At 36.9% G+C, this 26,450-nt stretch overlaps 1 protein-coding gene across 2 annotated transcripts; it reads right to left on the bottom strand.

Moving 5' to 3' along the window:
• Positions 1–201: 201 nt before the first annotated feature.
• ZBBX (zinc finger B-box domain containing) lies at positions 202–25,621 on the bottom strand. 2 transcript variants are annotated; one of them, XM_075761618.1, is made up of 20 exons: positions 25,552–25,610; positions 24,999–25,071; positions 21,660–21,746; positions 20,944–21,057; positions 19,303–19,396; positions 16,927–16,975; positions 16,638–16,747; positions 10,318–10,485; positions 9,663–9,837; positions 8,624–8,744; positions 7,916–8,049; positions 7,577–7,680; positions 7,136–7,242; positions 6,157–6,188; positions 4,604–4,848; positions 3,710–3,869; positions 3,008–3,163; positions 1,810–2,046; positions 1,381–1,516; positions 202–418 (listed from the first exon to the last, which is right to left on the bottom strand). In XM_075761618.1, the coding sequence occupies exons 3-20, from the start codon at positions 21,725–21,727 to the stop codon at positions 343–345; spliced, it is 2,286 nt and encodes a 761-aa protein (XP_075617733.1). In that variant the 5' UTR covers positions 21,728–21,746; positions 24,999–25,071; positions 25,552–25,610; the 3' UTR covers positions 202–342. The 2 variants fall into 2 exon arrangements, with proteins under 2 accessions (XP_075617733.1, XP_075617734.1); XM_075761619.1 differs by lacking the exon at positions 10,318–10,485 and having other exon boundaries at positions 3,710–3,863; positions 25,552–25,621.
• Positions 25,622–26,450: the final 829 nt, after the last annotated feature.

Raw genomic sequence — 26,450 nt, 5'->3', positions numbered from 1 at the left:
TAATACCCTCTGGCACATTACCTCTCAGCATGACAATGTAAAACTGCATTTGGAGACATAAAATTCATCCTGCAGGCAAGAAATCTCATGTTGAATAAAAATTAAAGAATAAAAAAAAATCCTAAAAAAATAATAGCACAAGATCAGTTTTCTTTTATTCTGTTACTTCTTCATACTAATAAAAAAGCCAAAACCAAGGGATTTTTATGAATTTTTATTGACAGTTTTACAAAATAATCCTTAATAAATAATATCTTGAGCAGCACTCAAGACACCTCTTCGTCTGCTTCTTGGATTTGTATGATATGCAAAGAGAGAAATACCATTAATTTCTTTGCATGTTCACTGTAATGCAAGAACCTGTTGCTTATCCTCCAGAATTTCTTCCTCATCATCCATTTGGCTTTCATCCCAGCCCCTTAAAAGAAACATATCATAGTGATTTTTCAGCAGCTCAAATTCCTCAAGCTACTCTGCTTTAAGCCTTAGTGGCATACATAGAACTATATAGCATGAAAATAGGTTTTGCTCTATATTTTGCAAGTATACGTACATTACAAGCTAACATATTCATTTTTTCCCCTCCGTTTGTCACATACATTTTCACCCCTTAAACAAGTAGGAAGTAAACAACATTGTCACTATCGTGCCTTAGTAGAGAAATCCTACATCCTAGAACAGGTAAGCTAGGAAAGTGGGTCTCATTGATACTATCTGCACTATTTGCAAATATTGTTTGGTTTTCTACTGACCTGCAATTTCAATATTATGAACATTAAAATAAAATTTAAAAAACCACCAAAAAACCAACCAACCAACCACAAATCTCTGAATCAGCCATATTCATACAGCAGTTAACCTCACGGTGTCTCACTGACTCCTACTAGTTACGAGATCATAGAAAGAAACCAATGACAGACAGAACTTTGGGGAACTTCCTTGTTTCCAGTCATCTCCTTAGTCTCCAAGGCAATATAACAGTTATGTCATAGCCTGCAGACAGTTAAATGTTATTGACTCACCTGCTCACACCTGCTCTTTTTAAATGTACCTAACAACCAAAGAACTTAGATGATTTGTAATACACGTACTTTATAAATCTCAGTGTTGTATATTAATAAAAGCTAATGCATTAAAAAAAACATAATCTCAAAATTTATAGTTTGGAATCTCAACAACAAAATACATGACTTAATCTGAGCTGCCTGAGAGTACTGGCTTAGAACACCAAGATACAAAATAGGTCCTACTGACATTTATAATCAGGATGTAAAGTACAATCAGAAAGTCAAGACTGCTTTTATTTCAATTCTGGCAAGACGTTTGGTATATTGAGCATTTTACAATACCATAAAAACATATTTAGCAAGTTTAACTTACCCAAGAGTATCAACTCTGTTGTGGTCTTTTAGTTCCAGATTTTTACGGAAATTTGTAGTATTTCTACGTATCTTCTCTGAGTGGCTGCCGGAGGAGGTTACATCTCCAGAAGTTAAGCTGTAATGTTTTTCAGGACCTGAAATATTTTAGGTCATTTCAGGAACAAAAAATTTCCCGTCCATCTCTTTCCCTTCTTGCTACCCTTGCATCAGATCACACCTAGCTTCTAACAACACCTGGGGTGTTCATTATTAAATATCCAAGGAAAGGATACTTATTTAAAAAATTTATGACTTGCCTCATCAAATGGTTTAGTACATTTTTGCATCAAAATCAGTTAGATCTGAGAAGGCAAATGAAATAACTACTTGTTTTCAGTATGTTACTCGTTAACATGGGGGGTGGGTTGGGTGGGAAAAGCTTACTTACCTGTATAACTTCGTAATTCTTCTTCCAGAGTAAGTAGGGCTTCTTGGTCAGCAATATATTCCCAAAGATACTCATCTTGTTTAGTTACGTCAAGGCACTTGCGTTTTGATATTTCAGTATCAACTCTAAACACATGCAGGGGTGAACTCTTTGGTCTTGGCTGTGTGTTTGTTGGACAATTTCCAGTCAGTTTACAGCATAGCGTATTTGTTGACCAAGGTCTTCTAGAATCATTCCCTGAAATAACAGAAAAAGTCACAACTTCTAATAATTCAAGATTTTACACGTAAAGAGAATTTTATCTCAGCTCATTAATGACATTAATTGTAGTTAAAATTGTGAATTTATCTGAACAGATTATTAATTTTGCTTAAGACTATGAATTAATAAATGTTAATAAAGAGTTTACAATTATATTGGGAAGTAGCACCTCATAATTCAGGGGTATCTTTCAGAAAAAAAACATTTGATTTAAATATTATGTAAAATGGCACAAATTTTGGAGGAGGGGAGAAACTATGCAAAAGCTTAAAAAATGACAGAACCAAAGTTTTAATTTAAGGCAACATAAATAAAATATAGACACTTTCAAATATTTTTCTGGGATTCAAAATTGACAGTTTCAATTTCCACACATAGCGTTTTTAAAATTAAAATGCCAAACTGGTTGCTTAGGATGAGAGAAATAACGTAAGCTACATTCCTTGAGATGGAGACAGTTGAAATTGAGAAAAGTAACTAAAAAGTGCAGATGCAGTTATGCATTACTTGTTTCCTTGTTTCTTATAGCTCATGTAAGAAGACTTATTTCAACAGCATGAAGAAATCTTTTACTAGATCAAAATCATATTGTACTATATGCTGCAAAACACATGGTAATACATAATCTTGTTCTAGACAGTTTAATATCTAAATATTCAAGCTAAGAGGGGAGTAATGGGGGAGAGGCAGGAATAGAAACTAAGCAAAATCAAAAGAACTATTAGTGACAGCTGGAAAGATATTTTTTTAACTCCAAAGCCCATTCTTATGAAAACAATGCCATGTATATGAGCTATTATGCCTCAAATAAAAATACATAGATGAAGATATAAAAATGATCCAAATTCAACAGAATCATCACAGACAGTGCTTTTACTTTTTACATAAGAAAAATTAACCTGTTAAAGTAGGAACTCAAAGCTGTTGCTCTCCTCACCTGGGTATGGCCTCCATGCTACCATCAGGGGAGAAATTCCATGTTGAGTCTCTAAACCACGTGAGGGTCTAATCAACTGACTTTCTAAGACACCTTGAACTAGAGAGTCATCAGCGTATTCACTTAAGCTCCTTTCAGGAACCCACTTTGCACCTCCTGAAATTAAAAATTATTAGAGGAAATTAGTTGCAGGTTTTGTTTTAATATGTATTTACTGTTACTCTATTTGCTGCATTTAATGTGTGTGATTTAAAGAAGTAATGCAACAAATTTTCTATGCATAATGTAAAAAAAAAAAAACATAGATAACATACTAACAAGCTTAAATTCAAGTCATATACCTGATCAAATTAATATTCATGTTTACCAATCATTTCACATGTTGTTTCACACACACCATTAAAAGCATATTTTTTGTGATGTATATTATGCACAAAGAAAAGCAGAAATTCCCACTGGAACCAAATTCTCAGGGGACATAAAGAAGCATACAAATTTATGGTACTATATTGTTGTAATTTAACTCAAGGTAGTAAATTTATTTTATCCTTCCACAGCACCAGTTGTGTGTGTCGGCATGACTATTACAACAAAGTCACTTCTAAAAGTAAGCTAGATGCAAGCTACATGAAGATAAGGATGTCTTACAGCCACAGTGATAAATATGTGTATTGTTTGAGGACTTCATTCATATGCCATTACCTGGAAATGGGATACTACTGTCCATAGGGGGAAAGTGAGCACACAGTGAAGCATGCGCTTTGAGAATTACTTGTTTAGGGTTTGCACCTACAACAAAGAAACCTTCAAGTCCCCAGTACTGTGTAGAGACAGATATCTGTGTTTTGGCTACATCCTGTAACTTGAAAAAAACACAAAGATATTAGAAACAGGAAAAGAAACAGGAAACTTCATCAGTTGCCCTTGCAAGTTTATATTAATAAAATGCTCATTTCATAAAACTCAAAATTATTCTGATAGCCTGGTGAAATAGATATTCATAAGGAAGAAAGTTTTGCATGATACATGCTTTAAATTGCTATAAATGTCAATTGTTAATGTTGTAAGAGTTTGAGTCTATCCTTCCACTGTGGACATGAAAAGCATTTTTTTGCTTGTTTTCGCTTATCTTTGTGTACATCAACTAAAGTACCACTCTTTAACAATGATGCCAAATCTAATGGCCCAATCTCCTCCATGTTTTTTTGCTTTCAATTTCATTGAACATCAGAAGAGCTGCCTTCTGCCCAACACACTTTTTTTTTTTTATTTGAGATTAGTCTGTTTTTTCTTTTGCTTTTTTTGAATGTCAACAGAAGACTGACAATACAAAGTGGAAAGCAGAGGCCTTCATCCCCTACATATGAAATATGGCACGCAGTGACAATCCTCTGATTAAAACTGTACTCCTGATTGCTTTGGGCTGGGGTTTTAGAGGAGAATGGGGAAAAGTGGTAGAGTATTTCACGGCAACCATACAACTATCACCATTTCTCAACTGATTCAGCAACATGGTATGTGGCCTCGTGCTAAACTGGGAAAGTAGATTAAGCAAAATAGTTCATCTATTTAGCAATCAAAGATACAATATTTTACCGCTGTAGACTTTGTAATTACAGGCAAAACCACACTCTGACTAGTGCAGACACTGTGCAGTTCTTGTGAATCTTTGTTGTTTTCCTGCAGTTGTGTCTCAAGGAGATATTTGTTGTTCATTAGTTCAGTAGGGTTAGAGATCTTCTCAGGTAGTTTACACAATCTAAGTGATCTTCTTGTAGTCTTTTTAATACTCTCCTTTTGCACGGCATTTGTTTCAAGATGACTGCAGACCACCATTCTTTCTACAAGAGTATAACAAAATCATGAAAATAGGATTTCTTTTTTTTATGGAAATGAATATGAATTATACCCTACAAATCTACTATATTTTCTTCATGAACTTAAAATACCAAGCCTCCATTGAAATTACCCTTAAGCCACAAAATTACAAATAAAACCAGTTAACTTTCATTAGCTTCCTGCCTGATATCCAGAGATACCAACACACATGGACTAGACTTACCAGGTGGTAGTACTGGTTCTGTATCTAATGTATATGTTCCTGTACATCACTGTCTATGAAAACAATAGATCTTGATAATAATCTTAACACCTTTCCAACTACCACTTCATGCTAATGTAATTTCTTACATTTAGAATGCTGTAATTTAGCCAGAGCCAGCATAAGAACTGCATTAATAGCAATTCCATAAAATGTCTTTAAAACTAGCAAATGGTTTGAAATACATACTATCAGGCTGTGAATGATTCTGCAAGCTGTTTTTCTTTGTTTATACAAGACATAGCCATTTTATTTTTTATCCTGTGCCCAAAGAAGCACATAAATCACATCTCATTAGTCAGCTCTTGTTTGCTTTCTCACATTTGAAGACTTAAATAAGCAGTTTCTTGAACTAAGCACAAAGAGAACAAGTGCTAGGTCCTGAAGTGCTGGATCAATTGTTTGGTACTTAAAAAAAAAAAATAAGAAATTAGTTACCCTTAGATTCTAACTTATTTCTTAATATTGAAAAAGTGACAATATATTTTACATAGCTTTAGGACACAGAGTAAGATTTTTGGGACCCCTCAAGAGTGTCACAAAATAAAGCTGCCAAACTTTCATGGTGATTTCACAGACATGCAACAGGCACTGGAATATTTATACACAAACAATGATTTTTCGTGCAGAACAGGTAATCATTTACACAGTGTCTCAATTCATCAATATAAAAGCATTTTTCTACATAAAAAGGACATATGTCATACATTAAACCTAATACAGTACAGTTAAACTAAGAGATTTGTAAGATCTACTTTATAATGGGTCTGTTTTCAGTATACAACTCATACTGGGGCAGTCTCTCCCTCAGATATGAGCTCACAACTGAGAGATTACTGTCACAGCAGATACCTATCAATTCAAAATAGCTTGCACAGTCCATCAAATTGTGATCAAGAGACCTGCATAGTTCAGGGAGTGGTACATAATTTAACGATCTTTAATTATTTCTTTCAGACAACCACCATAGTTCACTACTGCATCCTATATGAGAATGATAATACTGTATACACTTATGTATACTGAATAAATAGTTTTTGAAATTTACCTTGAGAAACTTCTTTAGAAGAAACAGGATTTCTGTCAAGAGGAAGAGGTAAAAAATATTGTGTCAGCTGTGGACGTTAAATGACAAGATGACTTACTCACTATGCCTACAGTTTGTCTTTGCAAAAGGTCTTGCGCTATGTCATTCTGATCTGCAACTGCTGAACCACTTTGAAACAGAGGAGGGAGGAAAGACCAGAAAAATAAAAGAAAACAGATCACATCTAATCATAAATAAATTTTGGGAGATCACAAGAATTGCACATGTATCATTAATTACTAGGACTCTTAGTTTTGCCTGGAATTACAGAATTACTCAAGTGAGAGTATCTTAAAAGTACACAACACTGACCAATTACAGACTTGTTTGTATGCTAGTCCCTGCTCCTGCTGAGATAAGAGCATATAAAAGAGAAATTCTACCTGAAATTCAGGACATACACATATAAAGACATGTATCTTACCTGGTTTAACATTGGAGTGATCAAGGAAACAAAATAAAGAAATTTCAAAGTGATACCTCTCTAGTTACAGGCAATTAATATACCTCAGTGTATATGACAGTCAAAGACACAAACTTACTATTCACTAACTTTAATGGTAAACGTGTCATATGCCTGTTAACTGCCAAAATGGTCATAGACTGCCTTACAAACTAGTCATCAGATCATTAAGTCATTCAAATGGAAACTTTCAAGGACTAAAACCAGCAATCACAGACAGAATCTTGGAAGAAACGTAAAAGAAAGGAAAGCAGTGTCATGCCACTGGCACGGACCATGTCTTGTGCCAAGGGTGAGAAGATGTGTATCTTAACCATCTTAACCATGCCTTAAAACAATTTACAATCAATAGTTCTCCCCTTTGATATGAAGCATGACTGTCTGCAAATAAAAGCGCCTATTTCTTAGGAATATAACTAAAGCAGAACATAGGATTATTCCCTTTCCTCTTCTAAATAATCTCTGCATTTCTGATACCTTCCACACTGCCGGAGTGGTTCAGTTTTTCCTTGCTTATTCACTCCCATAGCCCCAGCTCCCATCTCCAAAAGGTTAGATGATTCTTCCAAGTCCTTGCCATAAGACTAATTAAAAAACAAACAAACAAAAAAATCACCAATATTCAGAAACAGATTAAAATTCAAAAAAACATTACCTCAAGTGATTAAAAGCCTGCAGAATTTATTTTTGTATAATTTCTATATATTAAGGGTCCATGGACACAACAGGAAAACATTACAGGCAACCTTTGGAAAGATAAATTTTCTCCATTTGTACAGAAAAGATAAACAATGCACCAATAAATTTTTATTAGAAATTATTTAACTGCTGCTACTTTAAATATTTAACAGATCAACATTTAAACAAATCACTTTAGATCACTGTGAAGATTCATGAAGTTCTTTTTTACATACTTACATCATCAAGGAACTCAATTTTCAAAGAGGACTCTGCACTTTCAGAAATAGTGTTGGGTACTTCCTCTCTAAAAACAGATGTCCAATATCTCTTCACCTCTTCAACTATGAAATATAATTAATTTGATGCATTTTTTTTTCCTGTTCAAGATACACTTATAAAAATGCAAACTTTTTATTTATTATGAAGTACCATAAATTTCTCCTTTCATTATTGTTACTTTTTTTAAGCAGAAACTGCTTAAGTATGCAACTGTTTAGCAATCATAGCAAAAAAAAAAAAAAAATCCCAAGAAAAAGTATTTAATAGTTAGATTCAATAAACAGAAGTTTAGTACACCTGTTAAGTCATCGACATTGTCATCACTATCATCTCCTTCTCCCCCTCCTTCAATCACAGCCTGATGTACACTCAGTGTTTGCATAGGCCTTAAATCTTTAATGCAACTACCAGAAATTTGATCAACAGGAGTTCTAAAAAAGGAAAAGAAATAAATCTTAAAAATTCATCATTTTTTTAATACATAATATCACAATTGTTAAAAAAAAAAAAAAACAAAAAACAAAAGCAAAATGAAAGCAAAACAAAAAAAGCCCCACCACATTATTTACTGCAGCAGTATTAGCTGCTGCTGAAAAGCATCAACTCTTCCTAATTTCATTGAGATGACCTTGCACCTCAGGGACTAATTGTTATAAACATTACAGAGTTGTTTTGTATCCTGAAGATTGTACTTCCTTTTCTCTACAAAATTCCTGCAGCAAATGCCCCAAAAATCAAGCAACCAAATATCATTACCAGTCTTCAAATCCTACAATAAACTGAGAGGACAGAGAATTCCTCCAAATACTATTTCTGTAGTAATTCTGCAATATTAACTCATCAAATGTGGTTATAATGGTTATTTTATTGAAATAAAGCACACTGTATATAGTCACCTTAATTCTTGATAATATATCTAATATTTTAAAAATTTCAATGGAATTTTTGTTGATGGTGTTAAGTATTTCTGACTTCTTTCATTAGTACCAGCAACTTCAACAATACCTTCTATATTTCTTAAGCAAGAGTTTCTCCATGTAGCTCAGGCCATCCTTCTTGAATTCTATTTTGATAGGTTCCTTCAAAACAGTAAGATCAGTCTGTACCTCACAAATTCCCACAGATTCTATTAGAATTATTTAAAAAAAAAATTATACAGCTATTCAGATTTATAAACTTTCTATTTAACTACATTATTTTTGAATGAATGTCACATTAGTAGTCTATGCCTAGCTAAGTCTTTGCATAATTCTAAAATTTAAATGGCCAGCAGTATTATATTTACATAACACAGTCAGCCATGGAGGTAGCCAGTAAAATCTCATTTATTACAGGTTCTCACATAAAGGAAGACTACTACACTGAGGGGGGAGAAGCGGGGGGTAATCCATGGCACCACAGATATAAATCCCACCATTTCACTGGAAAGAAAACGGGGGGGGGGGGGGGGGGGGGGGGGGAAGGTGTGTGGAGAAATCTGTATAATATTTTTCGTACAAAAATACACAAAGAATGAACTCCATCCATGGACTAGGGGAAAGAGTGTGCACAAATCCAATCACACAAAAGGTTTTTTTCATATTTTTCTATGCATACTTCAACTGATTGCATCTTTTCCCTGAGACAAAGAAATATTAAGAGCCTGTGGAAGGAAAGCAGAAAATGTACTTTGATGCAACACATGAAATCCTGAGCCATGCACATTCCTAGTCTCAGTTAAAAGCTGTGACATTATGCCTTGGCATTCCTATTCATACTAAAGTCTCATGTGAGAAACAATGCCATAGAACAGTACAGGGATACAAGCTAAACAATCTGGCCACGACCACACTTCGTTACAAGAATTGAGATAAAACACTAATCTGCAGGTTATTAAAAAAAACTTCAGAGGTTGTTGTTAACATATAAAGGGACACAGAAAGAAAACTTAAGAGACATTTACTATTCTAATACAACATCTACTTTCACTAATCAAAAATCTGCTAACTCACCAAAATGACTCCTAATGTTTTTAAAATACAATTAAAACGAAAAAAATTCATACCTGGTAGGACCTTGCTGGCACACAGTTCTTCTCTGTGATCACAATTACCTTTTCTCCAGTGAGTCAAAGCTTCCTGAAAAGACTTTGCAGATTCCTCCTCATTAAATACACCATTTAGTAATAATCCTTTGTCCTGATTTTCAAGGCCTGTACAGGTTGATTCTGGGGAGACTTCCTAAATCAGTTCCACAACATAATTAATACAGTGCTTCTGATGATAATCCTCTCCCCCGTTACATACAACAGCAATATTTTTAGTATCAGCTATGGAAATGCAGAACCCTGTTTTCTGGGCTTAGTCTAGCTACCCTGGTAATCAAGATCACTCCATTTTTATGCTGTCTTGCTCACAACTAAATTGCAATGTTCTATCTAGAGCAAAATATGAAAAACAAAAAAGTCTGCATAAGCACACAAAAAGCCCTATTTAACTTCAATGCATTTAGTAGGCAGAAAGCAGCAACCGTGGATAGCCCACATCCTATGTACAGTATGGACATTATGTCCACAGACACAAACAGGGGTCGATGGGCAGCACACGTCCGATAGCCTGATCCCTCACTTGGCACACTGTGGAAAAACATAAGGCCACTCTACCTAAGATGTCCTAAACAAAAAGAATTTTTTTTTTGTTTGTTTCCAAACTGTGCACTACCTCAGCACTGCCTACTGACACTGGGAGAGATGAAAACCTGTCTGATGTGACCTGATGCTTGCTATTTACTTTCTTCTGCTCATGATTCATTTTGGATTCATTTAGATTTACTTCCCTGATGAAGTGATCAATGACTTCCAATTTTCCAACATGTATATTGGCTTCTGTCTGTTAATGTAACATCATGCGAGCATTAATTTATTATCAACGTACTCAAACATTCCTCCAAAGAGCATATTAAAAGCAGGTAGGTAACCACATATTGATGAGTGATGGTGACATAAGCACATAATAATTTCAATGATCAATAGTGTGCAAATGTGCGAGCACAAATTCAATAATCTGAATATTCCATTAGGTACTACACAGGACAGACTAAGTGAGGCATTTTATGCAGTACATATCATTTAAACAAGTTTATGAGCTATGTACTTTATTAATGAAGTTCTGCTTACTGAAGCTTTTCAGCAGACAGAAGCACATGTGTAAAGGTCAACAAGAGGAAAATATTCATTTAAGGGACTAACTGGAATACCAGTTCACACATAAAAATAGTCCACAGAAGTCCGTACTATAAAGAACTAAATGAGTTTGATTGAAAATAGCTACAGAAGGAGAATAACAGATTTACTCACACTGGGACTTTACTGATTTGCAACCTTCATTAGAACAAAGAAAATTACTGTGGAAATGTAATATGAAGGTTTTGATTACCGACTCTTGAATGATTATCAAGCAAAAAACAAAATGTATTTTATGTTCATCCTTTCCCTATGCCCCCTCCCTACACACATAGAAAGACCAGAAGGAAAGATCCTTTGTCTATAAAATCCTCAAGTAAGGCACATATTCTTACCACGAAAGATAAGAGCAGTAAAGGTACAGGGAGACAGTGTAATCAGAAAGAGTCAAAGATATCGAGCAGCCATTGCAAAACTAGAACGTACTCGCATCTCCTCCTTTCCACCTACTCTACACTATAACTGACCAGAGACTTTGCAGCTGCTGGTTGCACATTTAACGGCACTTGTGACGTGCCAGTGAGTATGCAGGGAGACTAACCACTTCAAACAGCGGTTACTTTTTTCCTTTTGCAGCCTTCCTCTGATTCGTATGCTGCAATGCAGGATGGATAAGATTCAAAGTTAACTCCACGAACACGTGTGCTTTGTCTTTTTCTTCAGTCCTAATAGTCCATAATCATCCATAATTGACAGCAATTCTTTTCTCCCCAACATGACCAACATGTTGCTAACACACAGGGAGATCACAGAAGCATATACTTAAAAGGGGAATTTCTCTCTGTAATTGCCCTTCTCCTTGGCTCATTCTGTTTCCTATGGCGCATGCATTTAAAAGTACATAGCTAAAGACTGTGTTGATTTCTTTTTCACCACATGAAGAAAATAATCTTAACATTACAGTAGAAGTCACATTTCTTTGAAGGAGATAATTTTATTGATGTAGCTGGATACATCTGCTCTCTTTGAGCAAGCATAGTTGCATTATGCATGGTTCTTTTTGGTACTCTGGCAACGGTATAGAATAGCAGATCAATATTTGAAAGGCTCGCCCTGCTGTGTTATTTGCAGAAACAATACGAACATCTTCATTGATATTTTGCTCAATTGCTTCAAAATACTTAGGCAGGAATTGCAAAACTGATTTTAGAGAATACTTGCAAAGTTTATTTGTTCTGGCCTCATGTTAAACTTCCCAGCAGTCTAACTCGGACACTAATTTCCTCCTACTTCAATGCCTAACCAGCCTAAGTTGGTTAGACATCAAAAATATCTACTCCCAAAGCAGCAGTCAGAAAGGAGCAGGAAAGAATCCAAGGCAGAAGCAACATGACCCATCAAGAAAGTTGGAAGGCACTTCCTTGGATTCTCACAACTAGAGTGATTGCCTTGAAACTTTCCATCGCATAATTTCTCTAAGAACAGCCTTTTCTCCTGACTCAGACAGCTAAAACTCTAGATCAAGAGTTACATGATCTCACTTGGACTGTAATATCCTTTCCCCCTTTGAAAAAAAAAAAAAAATGGAATTACAGCTACTGTTTTCTATTTCAAATGCAAAAGACTCCTTTTGCATCTCTCCACTTCCTTTTGTTAGCTCCCTTTATTAATAGCAGCAGTTTCTAATTAGCTTCAGAGTAGGATTGGAGAAAAGGAGGAAGAAGACAAGGCAGAGGGTGGAGAGAATCACAACTACTGTGGTGGAATTCTCCTGACACAGATGGAGTGATCACAGAATTCCATGATTCTCTGTTTAAATGCTTGTATTCTTCCACTGAAGCACTGTGTGACCTTTAATCCCCACAAATAAACTTCCAACATCTCAACACAGTTGGTTTACCACCAAAAATGAGATAAGTTGCTTATCCCTTTAAAAAAAAAAGTTTACAAGAGAATGCGTTACAAATGTCAAGATTTATCGTTGTTATCTTACTACTGCTACCACCCAGTTTTCAGTTCTAGGTTTAAAAGATCTGCTACAGTCTATTTAAAAAAAAAAAAAAAATCCTAAACAGTCTGCATTTAGATGTGTTTGGTGAAATATTTTTACATCCAGGCAAAACAGCTCATGGAAAAAATTTTATACCCACTACGTAACTCAGGATAGCACGTCATCCCAAAATATTATTTATCACTGGCTTTTCATTACTCACAGGATGGTGTATCCTACTGGAACTGCCTTAAATTCTCACCTGAAGTTTTTTCATCAAATGATGTAATCTTTCTACTAACATACTATAAGCAAGGATGATTTTGACAAGGATGTATTTATCAGACCAATAACTTTAACAATTTACTGCATTATTAAAAGGATTATATTTCTGGGAAGAAAGAATGAGATCATCAAATAAATTTTAGCAGGATAACAGAATGACATATCCAGTGCCATTATCGAAAAGTATAATTTGTCTTCATGAAAATCTCATACAGTAGAACTGAAACAGTTAAATGAACTTACACTCAATCAAGACCCTACACAAATTTTCTATGTTTATGTTAGAATATTAGAAGATAATGCAAGCCTTCTACTTTAATAAAGTAACTGTGATTCTTTGTAATCATAGCAATGAAATATCAATCCAAACATTTTTTTCATAAAAGCTTCCTGACATGGCTTCTCTTTGATTCATTAAGTCCAGCTATAAAACAGTCATCATTAAGGAATGAAAGAAAATGAAAACAAGCATAATAATACATATTTGAAAAGGTATTTAAAAAATAAATGGCATTTATCAAAATCAAATTATCATGGCATTTATCAAAATCAAATTTGGAATAACCTTAGGAGAATAAAAATAGTGGGTTTGTTCAAAAGATAAAATCCAAAATTCATGTACAATTTGGTCCAAAAAAGAGAGTTGTTACAACCCATTTATGAAATGCAATCAAATATTACGCATGAGAAATTTAAGTTTGTTACAATTAAGTGTTAGACAATAATTCTAGGAGAAAACTTTACTACTCTAATTATAAAATTATAAAATTTTTATTGTTCCCATAACAGATACACAACAAAGCTGTATGTTAGAAGCTGATTATTACTGTGCTGAATAATAAAACTGCACACAACTTAAGTTTCCACTGTACTGTATAACATTTTACTTTCATCACACTTTATTCCTTTGTGAGTGGAATCCAAGTATGAAAGAATCAGGAATGCTGAAAGTGGCATCTGACAGAACAGACATAATCATAAGCAGGAATTCAGAGTTTTAAGCTTCCTTTTAACAATATTTAAATTATAAGTCACAGAGATTGTTAAATATACTCACAAGGGCCTATAACAGTCTTTGACTACTGAACAAACACCTTTGACCATTTTTAGTACTTACAATCTTTTTTTTTTTTTTTTTTCTAAACTGTTTGACATCCAACAATTTGGAAAAAGTCTCAAATATACCAATAATAGTATTTCAAAGAGCCTGTGTAAGAATCTCCTGACCCAGCAATTTGTCACATATTTCCACATAACACTACCATTGGTTCAATTTAACTCAGTTCATGAGGCGTGCATAACAATAAAATCCATCAAGGCACAAGAAAAGACAGAACGATTTTCTTTTAAGTATTACAATAAAACAGCTATGCTATTGCTTCTATGAAAACTCTCTTTTTTAACTGAAAAACTTTCTGCTGAGTATGCTAGTCACATGTGATAGCGTGAAAACAATCCGTTTGTAACATAAGTGGTGTTAAAACAATGCCTTGCTATCCACCAGCATTGTATAATTTTACAAGTGCTACTCACGATAGATGAGGTTCTGGGGTAGAGAATGAAGTACTTGGAAGCATAGCTCCACTTAAATTGGGGGGGGGGGGCGTTTAGGAGAAAGAGTAAATCGTGGTTCAAATCATCATCACAGTAACGATTTCTAGCCCGGCCGTCACTTGGAGCAGAAGATGCGAGAGGTGAAAGCGCAGCGGCGCCAGGACCGGGGAGAAGCGGCCACGGGTGGGTGGGTGGGTGGGTGGGTGGGAGGCGGCAGGAGCCGTGCGCGGCCGGGCCGGGCCGGCAGCGTCCTGCGGGGGCACAGCGCCGCCTGGCGGCCACACGCGGCCCGCCGCTCCCGCACTCGTTCCCGGCACACGCGGGAAGCGCCGGTCCCGCGGGGATCCCGTTCCGGGAAAAGCCCGCCCGTCACCTCGCACAGGGGACGAGGGAAAGAAAAATCAAAAAAATATAACAAGGACTCAAAGGAAGCAAAATCCTGGTGGCTTTGATGCCAGGCAATCTTAACGGGAATGTAAAGCGCCCAAATACTTTTTCCTAAGTAAAACCATCAAAAAGACCCACGCAAATATCTGTTCCTTTGGTTTTGAGTAGTAGCGGCTCTGACTGCTTTAATTTGCCATAAAAACAATAACTAATTATCTAATATATATCATGGCACGTATTACGGGGGGGGGGGATCTTTCTGAGCGAGGTGCCACTTTTTTAGAAGAAAAATGTTATTTTCTTATTCAACAATGGAACTACTCTATTTGCACAAGTTACTTCAAAAATCAAATAGTATGGGGCTATGTCGTATTTTGGACGCCAGGTTTCTTATTTACAGTTGCTACGTTAAAGGAGTAAAAAGGGCAAAAATCTCTCTATTAAATATAAATCAGCTCATGCTTGATAACACTAATGTCCACTCTAACATAGCAAGCAAATACCAGCTCACAAAGCAGTCAGAACTAAGAATGTGCCCTGGTGCTTATCAAAATACTTAAAATTACAAAATATTCACGGACCACTCAATTTTGATGTATTTGCCTGCAACCACACATCTTATTACAATCATACAGTAGTGTTCTTTATTTAAGTAAGAGGTCGGTCTTCTTCAGACGCATTCACATGCTGGGCAAATTAAAAAAAAAAAATACAGCTTAAAGGAACTCCCTGCTAAAGAACTGATAACAGTTCTGATAACAGGATCATTTATCTGTTTTCTTGCCATTCAGGGAGATCAGCATATAAAACCTCCCTTTACCTTATATGCACTAAGTAGTTATCACAGAAAGAAATCATAGAATTAAAGTGCATATCACCAATATATTTTGGGAAACAGGCAAAAAAGCCCACCCCTATTGCTTTCATTTCAATTCCAGCAAAATAAGATATTTAAATAAAGTAGGAATGAATTAATCTCAAATATGTAAGTAATTTTTTCCTCCTTTTAAGTTGCTGCACATCTAATAGTCGCTATGGCACCTCAAACTGACCATCTTAGAGAAGTCTTATTTTTCCAAGCAGAAAAAACTGCAAAAATAAGGTATTAAAAAAAAAAAAAAATCTTCAATTCACCAGAAAAGCTAAGGCTAAAAGTTCAAATGAAGTCCTTGACTTCATCATTTCAAATTAGCAATAATACCACCAAAATGATTCCTTTTTTACGGAAGACAGGGAGGCAGCTAGTACAACGACATCCATAGACTACCATACTATATCTCCATCATACAGAGGAGCTAACATACAGAAAGCTAGCGTAATATCTAGACCCACATCTGCATTTTGGGCATGCATGTGTGTATTTCCATATATAGGTCTCTACATGAAGGACCCTGGCAGTGAATTCCAGGTCAGACAGCTTGTCTGTGCAGACCACACACAGCTTACAGCCTGGACAAAGCCAAGGTAATTGATTTTACAACATATTAGAGACAGAGAGAGAGAGACAGAGAGAGAGAGAGAGAGAGAGAGAGAGAGAGAGAGAGTGTGTGTCTGTCTGTCTGTCTACATACTGCTACAAAGTTACTATATCTAGACACATTATAGTCTATTGCTACAGAGTAATTTTTAAACCATTCACTTACCAGCAGTACACTCTTGATTTCACATAGTCCACATGCTATCCCTTTCACTTCAGATTTTTCATGAGCTACAGCATTTACCATTTCATGCTTAAATGGTTCTTTCACTGGCTCTGGGGGGGAAAAAAGCAAAAAACAAAACACAAAAAACCAAAACTCCACAAACCAAAAGCCAAACCCGGTACTCCAGCCTCTGATTTCATTATTGCTTAACTGCAGGAACCTCCAAGAACCAGATACTCTAGCAGAAGTTTGAGAGTTGGGGTTTTTTAGTTAACAAAGATGTCTTTACCTTGAATCTGCTCTTTGAGTATTTGCAGCTTCGCTTTTCCTGAAGAAACCTATATGGAAGAATATTTACAGAGACACACACATATATATACACACATGGTGCTAATGAAATTAAATAAAAGCCTAACTTTTACAGAATTAAAATGTTACTGTTTCTAGGATATTAGCTAAGCAAGCATTTAAAAAGAAAACTCTCTGTATTGCTCATGACAGCCATTAAGTTTGTGACCAGTTTCCCTTCCCATTCATGAAGTGACATTGTCCTTGTTTGCCCAGCCAGGTACGCAGCAAGGGTTTTCCACAAGCATAGACCTGCAGAACTTTCATAACCACAATGATGTAAGCTCAAATGTCAACCAGGAAGCCTCCTGCACATATATTCTGCATATATATCTACCTATAGTTTGCTGGGGGGGAGGTGTTAGTTTGTTTTCCTTCAGCTTCTCTTCATTGCCTTTCCATGATCTACCACTCCAGTAACTGATCATTTTCAACATTTTTGCTCCTCAGTTTTTCCCTGCAAACAGAGTAGACACTGCACTCTCACTTCCCTCCCCGACTCTTATGTATCTGCAGGCATTTTAATTTTGCCCTTTTGAAAATTCTGCCCCATGCGTCTTATCCTTAGCCATTACCACTGAAATCTGAAAATTTTGAAGTAGTAACAACAGCTCTGAGTTGCTTATCCAGAGAAGGGGAAAGAGGTGGATTAAAGAAAACATTTTCACTCTTATCCTCTCTTCTACTCACAGGCAATTTTATTGAAATTGAGCGTGTTGGCTGAGAAGACCTTCACACCAAACTGGTTCTGCTTCAAAAGACTTCAAATAGCAACTGCGAGGGCTTAGTCTGAAGTTGTCATTGTTTGTTTTTCTCTTCAGACTTATATAAGCTCTGTTTCAGCCAGTTACAAATCATGTCTCTTAATTAACACCTCTCTTTTCAACACAGTATACGTAGTATGGCTTCCAGGAAAAAAAAAAAAAAATGTAAGAGAAAACCCTCTTTTTATGTCCCACTCAGTCCAATGTGCATGTCTCTCCAGACACATCAACATCTAATAAAGGAAAAAGGATGTATCTCTAAGTTGAATTAATCTGGATTTGAGTATCCCCTACAGATTTTTCATACTAATTCACAGAGCAAGAACATAAGCTCTGTTATCGCAACTGGTACTTTAACAGCACTCGAATATTATTTGATGACAGATACACCTAATGCTCGCTTCCATGACATACAAAGCCTCAAGGACAAGAGCCTAAGCCATTAAAGTGATGAATTTACTTCCCTAGAGAATAAAATATTAAGACCAGGTTATTACAGTTGGAAGCAATAACAGTCCCTACAAGGTCCAGTCTTCAGCTACTCACAAATTTGACCAACTTTTACCATTCCCATACCTGCCTTATCCTTAATATTTTTTGAGTTTGAGCAAAATTGTCCTAGTCATTTCCAAAAGGAAATGAGAGGAAATACCCTGCTGCATACATATTAAAAAAAAAACCAAACAATTTTTTCAATGATTTAGCAGGAAAGCTCTACATCCCTCCTTTTAGGTCTGAGCAAGGATGTCAAAGAACAAGAGTCAATGGATAAACCTAATCCACATTTTAAAACACTCAGAAGCATTCACAGCCCAAGAGAATGGACTGAGTCCAGTCCTCGTCCAAATGAATGCTTTAACCCACACTTGACCAACCAGCATCAGTCCTCAGAGGATGAATGTAAGACTTTTCCAGCTACTGTGAACAAAGTGGCAAGTTGGGTTCTCAGTCTCCTTCTGTACTTACTGAAAGAAATCTAGAAGCATCATGAGAAAGATTATTGGACATGCAGAAGCGGGGGGGGGAAGGAGAATGAACCACAGAGTCATATGGGAGTTCTACTGTGAATGCAGATGCCATTATGCAGTGACTGAGTTAAAGAAAAAACTTTAACTGTAGTATTTTTTAAATGCAGTATGCCTTTCTCATAGCTTTTATCTATGAAGACAGAGAATTTGTACTCAAAACTTCACGTGAAGCCTTGTATTTCAGTTTCATAGTGGACATTAGACAAGGCCTAATTAATTTGAAAGACAGGCTCCCGATGACTACCAATTAGGCTCCTACAATATTAAATCTGTAGAAGCAATGATAATTTGCTATCTATTGCAATTTAAAAAACAACAGATCGCCAAACAGAACTTGATGTCCCTCTAGCTCAAAGGGAAATATAAGCTTGGTACGGGAAAAGAAACAATCAGAAATTTCAATCAGAAAGTGCTTAACCTTTTATTTTTACAGTATTTTAAATCTCCATGTTCTGTAGCATAAATGTTCTAAATATTGTTTTGTTTTAAATAGCTTTACCTACAAATATACTGATAGTTTACTACCTTATTATTGTTTTCTTTGCTTTTTGACAAAACTCGGGCTTGGATGGTCATTGGTCCTGCCTTTCCAGATTTCCAATGATAAGCACTTGATTTCCTATGAACCAAGAGCAAGAAAGAACTCACAAATTACATCTTCTATAAGCAAGAGCTGCATAAAGGTTTTCCTTCTGTTTTTTAAATAAGAACAGAGCATCACAAAAATAAAATACTTGTCTATAGGATCATCAATTCCCCAAAACAGAAACAACTCCCGTCCACTGAAACCTGCTTCACATCTACTTTAATAGTAGTAAAAACATCAAATGTATAAGAAAGTACTTATTTTTAGACCATCAAATTGGTCTAAACATAAGAAAATCCCATTAATTCTCTACAGCTGGTTTTAGAAGAATAAAAATGTAACAGAAGTACACTTTAGATAAATCTTCATTGTCCCAATTTACTCTAGGGTGTTCATCCAGCACAGCTAAAATGTAGCATCTTTTAATAAGATGAACACATACAATTAAGATTTCAGTGATTATCAGTTTAGATATTGACTATTATGATGAACACAGTAGATAGTGGGGAAGAATTTAAGACTCAGGGAGATTAAACAGTGATTTTCAGCTTTAGCCCACCACATAATACACTATTACACAGTATTTATTAAGTATTCAAATGACTGATCTACTTTGTTTTACAGAAAGCCAAACACAGAGCAAAACAAACTAAAGCATACAAATCAACAGGTAAGAAAAACATGCAGGAGGGAAGAGGGATGATCATCCCATCAGTGGTGCAATATTCCTGTCATTTGAACTCACCATAACAACACTATCGTGGTTTGCAGGTACAAGGCCATGCGAACAATACAAGAACAACTGCATGAGCACAATACGGGGGAAAAAAGTGCCACACGCTATCTGGAAAACACTGCCTCAACAGCTCAAGCAAAAGTTTACAGAGCTGCAAAGAGCAGGCCCTTCGCATTACCAAGACTAAGGCACTAAGGTGTACGAGGCATTTGTAACTCCGGTGACAAAATACGTCACGCAGAAATACAAAGAAACGGAAGCAGATGTTGCAGAGTGAGGCAGTAACGGAGCTGAGATTGCAACTTCCACCCTAGCACTTGCTTCATTACATTATACTTACTTTCCAAGCCATGTTTCTTTCCATCATATAGAAAATGTCTTTTTGAGAAGCTACACAGATGCATGCAAAACAGGATCAAAGCAATAATAAGAACAGCATCCTCTTTAGAAAGATCAGAAATGAGTCTGAAATAGTGCAAGAGAAACTACTTTCTGTCTCCTGCTTTAAAACCAAGGTGACAAATCCAGTTGGACAAGGCTAAAAGGGAGAAGAGGGAATAAATGAGGAAAAGGGATCTCTGCCACTGAAGGAATATCCCTGCCAGGAAGGATTTACTTCTTTAAAAAAACCTAAAATAATAATAAAAAAAAATCTAAATTTCACATGGGAGTTTAAAAATAAGAAAGTCATAGGGTAGCAAGTTTATAATTGGGAAGAAAGACTGGAGAGAGGAGACTGAACACTACTGTGAATTCCAAACTTTGCAAGAGATCTCACACGGGAAGGTGTGGAGGAAGAATCGCACTGGATTCCTTTTTTTTTGTCAGTAAAAATTTAACCTACTTTCTCTCTTCTTTTTCTCTGCTCATGTTTGACTGTAGTTGTCGTAACTTCTTCTCCATCTCTTTGTTTTCTGTTTCTAACTGCACTTTCTCCAACTGCAATTCTCTGACAGTTCTGGAGAAGTTAAAGTAGTAAATATTCATTAGAAATTACATGAAAGCCAGTAATGTACCTGAGTAAGTTTAAAGCAGCAAGAAAAAAAGTTGAAAAATTTGTTATTAAAGGCACATCACTCTTCTATCTCCCAGCAAGACTGAAAACAGTTCTCGAAAATTTAGGGCAGGTCAAGTGCAAACTCCCCAGACCCAAGAATATCTCATCACAGAGGGGTATGCTGACAGTTATGCAGCTACTCCAATATAAGCTTTAGAGTGGCCAACATTAAACTGATACAGTTGTGTCCCTATTCAAAAAGGTTTATTGCTTAACTATATTAAAATAAACTATCCCAGTGAATCCTTTAGTATTGTTTGTTTACAAAGTATATATGTTAGATATACAGCATTATAAGATGTATAACTTACTCAGAAAATAGATTAAAGCCTAGCAAAAGAAAGGCTTAAGGATAAAAGCATAGAGAAAATACTAGAAAAGGAACACATCATGATTCTTCTTGCCTTTACACAAATAAGCTTTTCCACTTAGTGTTGCATTAAAACTTATTAAAAATTATGAAAAAAAACCATCTCTACCACAATCAGATAAAATGCACTTACTTTGCTTTTAATCTCACCGAGGTTCCAGTTTTTGAGCCTGGGAGTATTACAAAACCATTAGTGTTCATGATTCCCAGTTAATCTCTCCTAAAAAAAAAAAAAAAAAAAAAAAAAAAATTTCAATGATCTACAGTTAGCAACCTGTTGAAATGGGAATTTGATTGAAATTAAAACAGTGAAAACTTGTTATGAATCCAAAAATATTAGTGTATAGAAGGAAAGAAATGGAGCACAGAACTTGTTTATATGAAGTGCCAATAAAATCCTAGACCAACTCTAAATTACATTTAACTGAAACAAAAACTTTTTATTACATTTATGATACCAGGGAAGAGATTTACTTGTCTGTTTCATTTGGGCAATTCCCAAAAGTTCAATGAAAGCAGTTTAATATAAAATAAAACACAGCTTTCTTGAACCAGACCCGTAGAAAGCACAGAGAAGGAGAAAATTGTATCAGCAGCTAAACTATCTCAACTGATTTGGAAGACAAATGTCTTCTGTCATACACAAATTGATACAAAATAATATGGTAACTTGCAGAGCAGAGTTATTCTCTACTCTCAAAACTTCAAGACAGCAGCATTTTAATGACTTTTTTTTTTCCCCCCAGGTTGTAAAATACTCTTCCAACAAGCAAGTTCATACAGCACAGAGTTCAAACTGAAGCTTAACAGCCATACCCTCCCTGCACTAGAATGTTTGCAGTATAACTAGTACAGACTAAACAGGCTACTGGAAGAAACGTGCCAACGCTCGATCTCAAGCGCAGTGCCAAAGCTGAATATTTACTTGTGCTGTGGGATGCATACGGAAAAAGGAAACAAAACTTTATAGTCCAGAGACTTACAGCTGAGAGGACATTTGGAAACTCTTCACTGTTGGCTATCAGGCTCCAGCTGAAAGCAGGACCTAACTGAAATGATGTGGAGAAGCTTAGTACTTGAAATATAAAGTGTATAACTAAGCTCAAGAGCAAAACCTCAGCTGCCTGTTCACACATAAACCTGAAAATAACCATTAATACAGTGTCCAAATAATGTTTCTGTCCACAAGGAGAAACGCATGTCAATGGCACATTAAAAACAGTTAAAATATCCGGTCCCACAGAACCTAAAAGCAATGCCATTTTACTGCCGACAGAAATGTCAGTTGTGCACACAAAACGCATTTCTTACTGTGCTGGAAAAACCAAGCCCTCCATTCTATCTTATCATTTCAAAACAATGATTCTTGTATCACATTCTAAGATAAAACAAGATTCTATTAACTTTGGCTACAAGAAGGCTCTTCTATTGGCGAATGTGCACCAGCAGGATTAGCGCATCTAGGCAGGGATAACACACCAATTTTGATGTAGCCCAAAGGCTACCTAATAGTAAAAACAGAGGTAAATGACTAAAGCCAGCTTCCCAAGCTCAAGGAGGGAAAGTAGTTAACACATATAAATGATGTTTTTTTAATAAACTTTAATATATTCCACTGGAAGCAAATATTTAAAGAGGTAACTTAGAAGTTACAATAGTATCACAGGTAAAACCATCTATAAAGTTTCAGGAATACAGTAATACTGGGTGGAAAAAAAAAGCATCAAGCTGTAGATAACAAAGGATAAAGATAGATAGAAGGTGATCAACAACCTGAATTATTCTGCAAAAATACATGAATTCATTTAATAGCTGTGAGAGCATAATTCTATTTTTATAAGAACAGCTGTTAAACTCTGAGACTGTAACATTCAAAGTTAAACGTACACCATTTGGGGAAATATGCACCCTTAGCTTGTACGACATCCTTAAGTACTGATGGATGGGCTGTCAGGACTGCCAGGGCAAGTACTAACACAGCGAACCCAAACTCCTCAGAAACAAACTCCGTACTTTGAAACAGACTTGTAATTTAAATATAGGCTAGAGTTCCCTTTTTCTGTGTGCTTTCCGTTTACCTATGAATCCTTTTTTCTTTCTAATATGTAAGACAAATTTTCAGTGAGGCAGAGTAAAGCAACTCACCAACATACATAAGTAAATCAAGCATTAATTATCCATATCCTTTCTGCCTGCTCTTCTACACACACTAGCACTCCAATTTCATCATTCTAGCAGATTCCTCTGTGCTGCTAATGGACATACAGCACAATTGAACAAAGCAAAAAATAAATAAAATTTAAGTCATTTTAATTTTAAAATCTGCATAGCTAAATGAACACAAATCCCATATACCCTATATCTCAGCTTAGCTCAAAGTTCTTCCTAATCAATTTAAAGATAGCTTTATAGCATAAAGACAGCTGAAGATGGCTGCAGTTTACTTCAAACTACAGGAGTTTAACTAGAGCAGACTAAATTCCAACAGCTTTCTCACATCAATAAACCCATAAAATCCAAAGGGATACTACTGTATATGTAATAGCTCACATCCAATTATCATAACCATGAACATGGATTTCATACTAGACTGAGTCCTATCCATTTCCCAATAATTCAAACCAAACTATTTCCTTTGAAGAGCTCTTAGTGTAAGGAAGAATTTGTCTAGTATTTCCACCCATTTGCTGTTAATTATATCAACTGAGACTTCTGGTCCTGCCAAACAATGCTGTTTAATGTTTCACTAATTGGGGGGGGAAGGAAAAAAGTTACATTAAAAAAAGTAAAAAAAAATTTTAAAAAAAAATCACACAAACTTTGATTGCCTTGTAAATCTTCTTCTAACAGCTAGTTTAAATCCAGCAGTCAGGTATGCTGATGTAATCTCAGTCTCTTGGGATAAGTTTATATTCTCCATGCTCAAACATCTGTGATATCATCCATTTCAAACTTCACTTTCTATTTCTAAACAAGTTATTCATTTCTATGTTTAATGCTGTACAACACACACAAGGTAAGATCATGAAAACCAGTTAAAACAACTAATGATACTTTCCCTAAATTATTTTCCTATACTTAGCGATTTTGTCATATTGGAAAGATGCATTGTCTCAATGACTCTGACAAGTCAAAACCTATTTCTACCAGTTGTGCATCTTCACTGTTTAACCAAGAACTATGATTTTTAACTATATTTTAAGTAACTCAAACATGAAAGACCCTAGCAAAATGGTCTCTGTCTCTCCATGCAGTCTACAAAAACAAACAAACAAAACCCAACCAACCAAAACAAACCCTACACATTACTAAGTATATGTCATGAGATAAATGCCTTAGCATCCAGCTACATGGCTACAGTAACATTGCCCTGGGAGCTCCTGCAGAAGCGTTACCCAGAAGTAAACTGAGTAAATGAAGAAACAGGTGGAGTTAAGAATAAGTGAATAAATGGAGCAAAACCAGTACTTGCCTTTAATGCTTCTATCAAACTCTAGTCTCTGCTAGGCAGGACTCACAGACTTCAACCAGTCCAGACGGCAGCTCTGGAAAAACACAGAACAATGCACAAGGGCAGACAAAAAACGGTGTAAGAAAACCCTTCCTGTCAGAACAGCGGGCTTTTTTTTGTTTGCTACCGGTGGCTTTATTTTTCAAGAAGACTGATGAAAGGTAGGAAGGGCAGGAAGAAGGAAACTGCCTAGAACTGTAACCTAAAACCCAAAAGCCGTAAGGGGGGGTAATAAGGAGAAAAGTGTGGAGGAGGAATACAAATTCCAAATGGAAGGGTAGGTGAGGAGGGTATTCCCAGGCAGAACCAGGGGCCACCTGCACCTGCTCCCAAGTATTCTCTCGGCCCTTCGGCACCGGCCTTGTGGCGGGCGGCAACTCCCGGGGCAGGACGCGCTTGCCCGGGCAGGAGCCTTCGTCCCTGAGGGGAACCCCCGCCCCGACACAGGCTTGGGCCTCAGCTCCCGGCCCCCGCCGGACCCAACGTCCCCTCGGCCGCTCGCTCTCCGGCTCACCCCCGCGGGGCATCGCCCCGGCCCCGGTTCCTGTCAGCGCTGCTGCCGCCACCCGCCCCGCCCCGCGCGCATCAGCTACAGCCGCGCGTCGTTGCCATGGCAGCGCCGGCGCGCTACGTCACCGTCAGGCGGTCGGGCGGGCAGACGTTGCCGTGACGGCCCCGGCAGCGCCGCGGTGCAGCCGTGACTGAGAGCGGCAGAGCCAGGCCCTCGGTCCTGCCGGCCGCCTCCGCCTGGCCCAGCCTTCTCCGCTTCGCACTCACTGGCTTTAAACCTGACCCTCAACGTCCCTTCGCGTCACGTAGACCTGGTGCTGCTGCTGCCACCACACGCACCATCGACAGGCACCGGGCCCACAAGGCGAGAGCGAGGCCCTCCGAAATCCTTGACATATAATAACACATTCACAGCACTTCCACCCCCTGACCTATAAGTTCTCAGGATGTATTTCTTCGCGGTTTTTTCCTCACTGAGAGTGCGAAGGCTTTTGTACAGCCGAACCAAAAATACGTGGCTGGTTTTCACGGTACCGCGTGGGGTAAGGCTGGTGTGAGCTGCGCTCCTCCCGATGCCCTGGAACGGGGAATTGGCTCAAACTGTGCCGACCGTGCTGTCATACCCGCTGAGGTAGAGCTGCCTTGGATCCGCCTGTCAGGGGGTAAACCCAGCCGGTACATGGCAGTGCTGCGGAAGGAAGCCATGTCCTCTCCCCAGCGCCCTTACTGCGGCTGCTGCAAGGCTTCCCGTCGCATTTCAACCTTTATTCCCAAAACCACTGCAGAACATGCCTCTGTTTATCTTTGTATTTGGGCTTTTCTGTGTTTTCATTGTAACTTATCATTTATTTAGAACTTCGTCTCTGGAGGAACCGGTATACTCTTCCTGCTGATTAGTGCCGT

Source organism: Balearica regulorum, chromosome 9 (genome assembly GCF_011004875.1).
Source record: "Balearica regulorum gibbericeps isolate bBalReg1 chromosome 9, bBalReg1.pri, whole genome shotgun sequence".
Lineage (NCBI taxonomy): Eukaryota > Metazoa > Chordata > Aves > Gruiformes > Gruidae > Balearica > Balearica regulorum.
Note: the sequence above shows the minus strand (reverse complement) of the source record. Positions and strands in the feature narration are given on the sequence as shown.